The sequence below is a fragment of the Anoplopoma fimbria genome, chromosome 9 (assembly GCF_027596085.1).
Source record: "Anoplopoma fimbria isolate UVic2021 breed Golden Eagle Sablefish chromosome 9, Afim_UVic_2022, whole genome shotgun sequence".
Lineage (NCBI taxonomy): Eukaryota > Metazoa > Chordata > Actinopteri > Perciformes > Anoplopomatidae > Anoplopoma > Anoplopoma fimbria.
This window is the reverse complement of record NC_072457.1, coordinates 9,336,825-9,347,221: the sequence shown is the minus strand read 5'-3', so window position 1 is coordinate 9,347,221 and position 10,397 is coordinate 9,336,825. Positions and strand designations below refer to the sequence as shown.

Sequence of the window (10,397 nt, the reverse complement as noted above, 5' to 3'; positions counted from 1 at the left end):
AAGTGACCTGTGGATCAATGTGAACATGATTTTATTCTCAAAATGTTTGTATGTGCACTGAGATTCGGTCCTAGGCAGAACAAAGTTGTGAAGGCAAATTCTTTATGAGCAGTTGTCTTGTCGCAATGTCACAAAGTGATACATTCATTTCTCACAGTGTCAGAGAGATTTTGGGGGATGAATGTACCTTGTTGCTATCGCTTCAGTGAAGGCTGCTGAAAGAAATGACACAGAGAGACCTGACAGTTACATCAGAATATCACTATCAAGGCCTAACATTTTTTTTCCATTAAGCAGAATAATAAGAAACATTTACTTGACAGCTTGTCAGCTGCTCTTTTCAAGATCAAAAATGTACTTTTAACCTCAACTGGCCAAAATGAAAGCTAGCCAACAAGCCATCAAGGAGGAGAAGTCATTAAAGTGCACAGGAAATAAGGGAAATTTGAACAACTAGGCAAACTAAATTGTCTTAGGAACATTGTGCATTCCAATTGTGACATGGTAATTGCTGTTAATTATTTAAGGGCAGAGGCTTAAATTGAGTGAAAAGCATTGTGGAAAGAGATTACATTCTTTAAAACCACAGGGGAATAATTGTGTGGTCGAATTGTCTGAGGGAAAAACAACCTGACAGATTCTTTAATTTAAAGCCATCACTGACATTAACATCCTGTAGGCACGGCCAGCCTGCTCTGAGATTTTCAGATTTCCTGTCCCTATTGGAACATGATGAAATCATACAATAGGATTAGGGATCTCAGACACCATAATCCCATTCCATTGTGGCAGTTGTTTTCCAGTCAGCTCACGGCCACGATGGGCTCCACTGAGAGGATGTCAATTTTCCCTGTGAGGACCTGTCTGGCCGTGAAGAGCACATGTGTATCTTTAAGGGTGTTGGATTGACTGGAGGAGGCTTGGCTCTGCTTTGAGGAGGCTTGGCCCATGTGTGACAACACATGCCTCGGCGTAGAGGACTCGTGGTTGTCTGGCCAGGCAGTCCTGTGACAAGGAGCAGCTATGGGGCGGAGCTCTGGCTCCAACCCGACCACCGCCCTCCGTTTCCTCCTGCACATGTCGAAGAGGAGCCTCAGCTCCTCGCGGAAGGCGGGATTCAGACAGCAGTAGATGAAAGGGTTGTAGCAGGTGGAGCTCATAGCCAGCCAGTGAAAGCAGAAGTACAGGGCGTTGGAGGAGTGGATGGCCTGGCTGGACAGCAGCACCACATAGCAGTTGAGTGGGAACCAGCAGACGGCAAACACCCCGACCACCAGCAGCAACATGGCCAACGTGCGCCGCCGCTTTCTTCTCTGGGTGGCGTGCTGAGCTGTTGTGGTGTCACCGATGGTGTTGTGGCGCCACAACCGGCAGGCTACTGTGGTGTAGGAGGCGGAGATGATGAGGAGTGGCAGCATGTAAAGCAATATGAAGGTCAGGAGGTCAATATACTGCCAGTAGACATCTGATGGCTCTGGGAAGTCGGGGACACAAAACCTTCGCTCCTTTTCCTTACTGGTGAAGAACGTTACAGTACAGAGGAAGCAAGAATGAAATTAGTGGACGATATGAGATTAGGTCACAGGAAAGTGTAGGCCTGCATCTAACAATTATCTTTATTATGGATTATGCTTTTGATCATTGTTTTGTCAATAAAACGGCCTAAAATTGGGAAATTGCCCATTTTACCTTACCCAATAAGACTTCTTCAAATAGGTTATATTTGTTTGACTAACAGTCCCAAAACTCTCAAATAGTCAGTAAATTTAAAATATGACAAATAAGAAAACAGCAAATTTTCACATTTGAGCTGCTGGAGTTGCCGTTTTTTGACATTTTTGCTTAGAAATGGACTCAAATATATATTTTTTTAACTGTTCCTGATTTATTTCCTGATGGTCCACGAATTAATGAATGTAATCGTGTGTCGCTAATCTCACGTACTTTCATATTCAACATAACACAGGAGTCATTGAACCTCAACGGGCTTTCACTCAATGGATGCCTCACATTGTTGGAGTCTAATCACCAAAGTCTTGCTCCAATGCCAACTCATATAAAAAGGTTATACACTTCCACGGGATCTCTCCTTATTGAAATGTTTAAATGCATCTCATTTTACCTGTATGTGAAAGTCAAGAGTTTTTGGTAGATCGCATGAGGGAGGGAGAAGCAGCTGGCCATTATCCATATAACAGCGACCCAAACCCCGCCTTGTGTCGGGGACATGCGAGGTCTCAAAGGGTGCAAAATCACCTGAAACGAAATCACCATACACAGATAAGAATCAGTGCAAACAAACAAACACACACAAACACACACACACACACACACACACACACACACACACACACACACACACACACACACACACACACACACACACACACACACACACACACACACACACACACACACACACACATCTGTGTAGGCTACTCATCTTGCAGTTGAATCAGATCCAGTTTGTGTTCCTCAGTGAACCATTGCACATCCTGAAAATGACTCAAGTGTAATTCAAAGAAACACAAAATAATAATATCACAGGAGCTGAGGCCACTCTGTGAAGCAAAGATGACATTCACGAAAATCTTTTTTATTATTATTATATTCCTTTATTGATAAATTCGAGTGTTGCAGCAGCTCAACTACACAGACACAGACAATAAATACACATACTATACAACAAAATAAAGATAGAACAAAAATAAGAAATAAGAATAAAAATAAAAATGTACAGTATATCCACATGGAGGGGGGTGTCTGTCAACAGCATGTTGACAGACTGTGGTCTCCGCTGTTGTTATACAGTCTGATGGCAGTGGGCACAAATGAGCGTCTGAAGCGCTCCGTCCTGCTCTTTGGCAGAATCAGCCGAAAGAGCTGCCCAGCTGCCACAGTTCCTCATGGAGAGGGTGAGAGGGATTGTCCAGGATGGCTCCGAGTTTGGCCTTCATCCTCCTCTCACCCACTGACTCCAGACTGTCCAGCTCCAGACCCACCACAGAGCTGGCTTTCCTCTCCAGTCCTGATGCCACCACCCCAGCACGCTACAGCGAAGAAGAGGGCGCTGGCTACCACAGACTGGTAGAATGCCTTGAGCAGTTTATTGCACATATTGAAGGACCTCAGCCTCCTTAGGAAGAACAGCCTGCTCTGTCTGTTTTTACGGTCAAAGCTGCAACCAATACAAGACTGCACACTATTTTATGTTTCCTACTTATCAAACTCTTGTTCTTTTTGTTTATACTGTATCACAAACCGCTTAGGTTCTGTTTCACAAAACTAAGAAATATGAAAAGAAGAAAGGGTTTGTATTTATTTTGATATTTTTACAGTGATATACTGTAGGGGATTTACATTCAAAGGGAAATTTTGTTATTTTCACTCCACTACATTTATTTCACAGTTATAGTCTGGCCTACTAGTTACCTTTTACAGAATAACAAACAAACAAAACAAAAGGACATTCACCCAGGGGGTTAGAGTTCGTGTCTCTTGTGAATCAAAGTCAACATTGATATATTTTATCGTCAACTTTAGAAAAAAAGTACACCTATTTTTGAAGTTTATTTTAAAAAGAGATTTAGTACATCATAGTTTAAAGTTTAAGGCCACTGGAATGAGACTCACTTTGGCCGTTTGCTTCTCTTGCTCTTCTATGACTCACTCCCTCTTACAGACACAAAAAGTATGGTCAGTGGTCTTGCATTTATAGAGCGCGTTTTTAGTCTTTGGACTGCTCAAAGTGCTTTACATTACATGCCAACATTTACCTATTCACAAACACATTCATACACTGATGGCAGAGGCTATCATACAAGGTATCACCAGCTCATCCGGATTTACTCAGATGCTCATTCAAACACACTCACACACAAGTGGCACAGCCTTTGTCTCTAGTCCAATGACACTTCAACAGATGGACTGAGGGAGCCTTATTCAGCTGCTTCACAACCTCATGAAGCTCCAACAGAAACAGAGGCACCAAAAAAAAGAAAACCCTCAGAAGCTTGTTCAAAGGGGCAACAACATCCTCCACCTCTCTCCCCCACAGAGAGGTCGGAGTTGCCTGCCTATTTGTAGTGTGTTAGTGCTGAAAGTAAATCAGATTCCCTGCAGTGACGGAGGGACCACAAGGAAATGTTGCCAACACTGACAGATTTGGCACAGAAGTATTTGTGTGTGCCGGCCACCAGTTTCACATGGGAAATGGTATATAGTCCATCCATCTTCCGTAACCTGCTTATCCAGTTAAGGGTTGCGGGGGTGCTGGAGCCGATCCCAGCTGTCAATGGGTGAAGGCAGGGTACACCCTGGACAGGTTGCAGCCTATCACAGGGCAGACATATATAGACAGACAACCACTCACACTCACGCTCACATTCACACCTACGGGCAATTTAGAGTCATCAATTAACCTAAGCTGCATGTCTTTGGACTGTGGGGGAAGCCGGAGAACCCGGAGAGAACCCACGCTGACACGGGGAGAACATGTAAACTCCACACAGAAGGTTGTCTGGCCCGGGAATTGAACCCGGGCCCCTCTTGCTGTGAGGCGACAGTGCTAACCACTACACCACCGTGCAGCCTATGGTATATAGTACCAGTGGGAATATAGTTACATGCCATTATGCATCTCTCAAGCCAGAAGACGTTGAAAAGCTTTTGGCTCAGAACCTCTATAAGTACACAGAGCCTGTGATGTGACTGTTGTTGTTGTTCTGCAGAGTGGTTTGTACATGGCAGCCTCGACCCCTGTCTCTCTGTGGTTCACACAACATGCTATTTTGGTTTAGATTACCTGCTGTCACAAATATGAAATGTTTTTCTCAGTGTTTCTTGTTGAATTTAAGCTCTGTTTTTGTTTTGTTTATTGTTGAGCTTGATTTAAATAGATATAGGCTGCAGCATGTAAGCCTACAACATGCATTCATGCATGACTATTTTTTTAATTTCACAGCTGTCAAATGTGTGCAATTACATGGTTTGATTGATACCGTTTTGTTCAATTTAACCTGGTTGTGATTCCCTCCTTTTTGCGTGCAAGTTTAAAATTGTTCCTATAGAAACCACTTATGAATATAACAAGATTGTTTTGATGGAGACATATTTTTGTTCATCCAAGACACCTACATTTAAAAAGCAATGAAAAAAGCAACATTAGCCAAAAACAAAATCTTTGTATCCATGAAAATAACTACAGTGGCTTTACTTAAGTACGGATGTTAGGTTACAAAAAGGACTTTGTTTTGACAACTGACTTGCAAGATCTTTGTCAGTCTTTACTAAGTTACCTGACCTGACTCACAATTACATTAAATACATACACATTTATTATATGGGTATATGTACAAATAAGACAAAAGAGAATAAAAGAATAATGAAAACATTTATCTAGCTACACAGCTGGTACTGGCAATCGGAGGTTAAAAATAAAAAGGGTGATTTAATAAGCAAATCCAACATACTGTTAACATTGGGGAGAAAACTGAGAATTATAAATCATAATTTCAGGCAGATACATTAAAGAAAAAATACTTCATACTACTTTCATTCAGCAACAGCTTATTTAATTAAGCTGATTTTGCTCACAGGCGTCATTAGTGATGATATTTAGAGTTGTGAATCATCTAAGATAAAAATGGCTCGGATTAATTTGTAAGCTTGTACTTTAGTGAAAATGTTTTAATATGCTGGTTCGATAAATCCTGAACTCAAACTGTTCTCCTTTGATTGATCATAATTTCTATTCTGCTTTGTTCCACAAAGGTAAATGACAATGTATGCATTATGAAGCATGGTTCATGGATTTAAATGACACACTTTTATTATAACTGGGGTGCCATTCCAGCACTCAAACTGCAATTCAATGACATGTTTTGGAATCTGTAAAGCAAAGACTAAAGTATATCAGGATGTATATCATGGAGGAGATTTAAATAGAGAGTAAGTGGAAAAAATCACAGCATCAGGCTCTGCATCCTTTCAAGGCCATTAAGCTGTATACATGTCATTTCATTGCTATTGGAATGTGATTGTGGCCACAATGGCAATAAAAGCATGAAGCTTTTTAGGCTTTAACCTCAAACACATCTACATATGAGTCACAGACTTGCCCCTTGTCCCTTACCTTTAACTGACCGTTAATATAGACGCAATGCTTTAAACTTGACATTCACAGATAAACCCACATCTATAATCTTAAGAAATGCCTGAAATATATGTCTATCTCTTGAAATTCAGCACCATGGACAGTGTCACTAGGAGCACACTTTAGCCGAGTCAATGCAGGATTTGAATCTAAACTGTGTTACACTGGAAAATTAAATACTAAAGCATTCAGAATGCATGCACACTAAACTACCTTTGGTTATTGAGTGGGCTTTGGTCGACACTAGTCTCACACAAAGCTAAATCTTTTGTTTCCAAAGTCAAAAATTAACTCTGAAACTTCAAAAATGTAGTGCAATACTTGCTGGAAAGCTGGAAACTTTGCATTCAAAGGTAAACCCACATCGCTGATCTTATGAAATGCCTTACATATTCACTTAAAATCATCATTCTCCATCTCAACAATGTCTCTCCCTTGAAATTCAGCACTATAGACAGCGTCTATGCAGGATTTGAATCTGTGTTACACTGAAAAATAATAAATGACTGCATACTAAAATACCTTTGGTTTTTGACTGGGCTATGGTGGACACTAGACTCCCAGAAAGCTTAGCATGAAAGAAATAAAAAGGGTTGTGAATGGTCATTAAAAATAATAAAAACATGTCTATAAAAGTTGTTCAAGCGTCGTATTCAAGGACAAATGTCATTTTCTTCACTATTACTAAACAGTGACCAGTTTGATGCTTAAATGTAAATACTATTGTTTTTGTCAGCACGGCATTGCTACTTATTAGACTGCCACCTACTAGTGTTTGAGATGTAAATCATTGATTATATTTGTTGTTAAATGTTCATGTTTATTGGAAACTACACAAACCTGTTAAATACCAACAGTAGATTTGAGAACATTTTTGGCCAAATATTTTTGTTTTAGGGGCTAGATTTGGCCCACAGGATGCTATTTACCTACCACTGCTGTATGTAGCATGGACAACTTATGGGTTTTCGTTGTACTTTTTTTCACAGTCTATCTGCAATATACTGTAGCTCACTTTACCCACTTTTTGGTATCTTATTTGAGTTTTTGAACTATTTTTTGTTTTAACTCTTTGAACTGCATAGTGTATCACAAACTGACTCGAGGAGCGTGACAACGGCTCCCTTGCAAGATATTTTCAACAATGTCATTTAATTAAACGAAACAAACTAAAATGAACAATATACAGTTGAAATACGTGAGTTATATGCAGTGGAAGTGTGAATCGTTGCAAAACAATTGTCCAAGTAAATGACCAAAATGGAGTTAAAAATGTGATCAACAGTTTTATTATATGCCAACATGGACCAGACGTCCTTAAAGTGCAACTCTGTGAAAACTGAGCAAAGTCAGTCTGCTAATAAAGATTTCTGGGATTTGTTTAAATCATGTCCTTTGAGGCGAGATTTACTTGTCATCAGCTGTTTTGTCAAAGTCAAAAATGTACTATGAAATTTTAAAAATGTAGTGCTCGTGGCATTTGCACTACTTGCTTAAGAAAAATACCACGATACATTAAATACTTCACCTGCAGCAGTGAGACAAAATTATGATTTATGAGAGTCTGAAATCCCTGTGAGGGCTGATCATGTGGAGAGTGTTTTGTTGATAGATTTTTGGCATCAGGAGTTTTCAGTTTGCAAACTCTGCCTTGTTCAGATTCATGTAGAGAAAAGTCAATGAACGATTTCAGTCACAGCTGTAAAACAAGATCACAACTATTATCCTGTTCCCAGGCATCTTGGAGTAGAGGGGGAAAGCTGGCCGACTCACGATTTCATCGTTACCTTGAGATACAAGAAGATAATTTAAGTTCCTTGAGCTCACCGAGGGGATTAGGACACTTAAAAACGATTAGCGTAAATTAAATAAATGTGAGCTCCTGAGTCACATCTTAACACACACATGATAGACCTATGTTTAGATTCAGTATATACAAATTCTTCTTTGCAAAAAAATGGCCTCAGACTCAAAAACAAAGTGCAGATACACAAATATATTTCAAACTTTTCTCTCATTTTTGCTTCTTTGTGAAATATTGGATACAATAGTTTCATGAAACCATCTGAGAAGTTTAGAGGGGAAAATCTCTCCTTTGGTGGACCTGCTATCAATTTACAGAGATCTGAAACAGTGGCTCCAAAAAGACGGTGCCTTTTTGTGAGAAGTCACAAGCCGAACAGGTTGTGAACCTGATCTGAGGAAATGTATTGTATTTTAGAACCTTATTTGTTAATTGTAAAATCCTAATCTGAAACGGAAAAAGTAACATCGTCAGATAAATGTAGTGGAATAAAAATATAATAATTATCTCTGAAATGAATGGGGTACAAGTATATAGTAGCAGAAAATAGGACACTCAAGTAAAGTAAATGTACCTCAAAATCTACTTAAGCACAGTATTTAATCTTAGTTACTTTCCCCTGCTGCCAAGGATAAAACTTAAAAAATGTGACTTTATGGCAAGCTTAAAATTTGTGTAGAAGGCTAACTGTTTTACTACCATAATAAAGGGAGCCCACCTTCGAGCTAAAACATTCACCTTCATAGCATAACTTCACATTATAGTTGTACATCAAACAAAGATAAAAAGCTTTGATGCTCTTCAAGGACAGAAAAGCGTCAATGCTTTGTGTCTTGCTGTAGACAAACCTGCCGACGGTCCAGTGCGATGGCTGTGAGGGTGAGGGTGGACACGTGCAGGGAGCAGTACTGTACAAAGCGACTTATGTGACACATTGTCCTCCCAAACACCCAGGTGCTGTTCACGAATCGGACCTGAGGGAACACATCCACACAATAGATCATGCAAAATATACCAGCCTCAGCAATCCATCAAGACATCAGCTGAAAAGTCAGTTACTGTGATGATTGGTAGTTTCTTTTTTACCGCCAAGCCGCTTAAACACTCCTGAAGCTGTGTGTCACCTGATTACTATTTAATAGGCGATAGGAATGTGATTTCAAAGTTTCTGTTTCAAAGCAAGTGATAAACCCAGGAAACAGATAGGACTGACTCTCTCTCGCTCTCTCACTTACTCACTCACACACACACACACACACACAGACACACACACACACACACACACACACACACAGTCGTGCTTACATGACATTTTGGGAAATTACATTGACTTACATTCATTTCCTGGAGACTTACCCTAATCATAAACGCTAGTGGCTTAATCCTTATCCTTACCCTAACCTTAAACCAAGTCTTCAACCCTAAATTGTAATGATTTACGTTATAGGAATCTGCACTTTGTCCCTTTAAGGATGGCGAGTCCCCACAATGGCATTACATTACATTACATTACAGTCATTTAGCAGACGCTTTTATCCAAAGCGACTTACAGGAAGTGTATTCAACATAGGTATTCAAGAGAACTACTAGTCACCAGAAGTCATAAGTGCATCTCCTTTCTTAAACAAGCATCTCAAAGCATAAGCCAGAGCAAAAGTATAGTGCAGAGGCAGATTACTACGAAAATAATAATTGCAACAGACTAATCCGAATATAGTAAGTGCTACAAACTACTACGAATAGGATAAGTGCAGTAAACAAATACAAATTCAATAAGTGCAGCACTGTGATAACAGATATATGTCCCAGTAAGTAAGTCAAACCCACACAGTTTTAGTGCCTCAATACTACACTGCAGGTATGGCTCCAGTGGTGGAAAGTACTAAGTGCATTTACTCAAGTACTTTAAGTGCAAATTTTGAGGTACTTTTTTTGGCCTGTGCTATTGGCTATTCCCATCAGTACGTATTCCCCATCCCTATTCAAGGTGAAAGATGCTCCTACCAGAGTGAATGGCGTATTGAGGATCGTGATGAAGATATCAGCCACAGCGAGGTTCATAATAAACAAGCTGGTGGCGGACAGGGTGCGTGTGTTTTTCACCACCACATGGCAGACAAGAGTGTTCCCGAACAAGGAGATGACAATGATCAGAGAGTAGGCGGCCACCAGCAGCGCCTTGACTCCGCCGTCCTGCGACTCCACACCGCTGCGCGTCTTACTGGCCAGAGAGCGCCAGTCCTCCAGCATCAGCTCGTCAAAGTCCAGGAGGAAAAATCCAGAAGTCCGGTTATCCAACTGGCCAGAGGCGTTCAGTAAATGCCCGGTGTAAGAAAACATCCCCTCTCCCAGAAGTGAGGAGTCGTTGAGTCTGTGTCCCGCTGCTGCAAGTGTGCCCATCCAGAGCACCGCACACAACCAAACACACACAGCTCTCAT

The 10,397-nt window shown here is 40.6% G+C and overlaps 1 protein-coding gene across 1 annotated transcript; it reads right to left on the bottom strand.

The window, feature by feature from the left end:
• Positions 1-803: 803 nt before the first annotated feature.
• gpr83 (G protein-coupled receptor 83) lies at positions 804-10,397 on the bottom strand. Its single transcript, XM_054605224.1, has 4 exons — positions 9,963-10,397; positions 8,807-8,932; positions 2,123-2,256; positions 804-1,515 (listed from the first exon to the last, which is right to left on the bottom strand). Exons 1-4 carry the CDS (start codon positions 10,395-10,397, stop codon positions 804-806), a joined length of 1,407 nt encoding a protein of 468 aa, XP_054461199.1.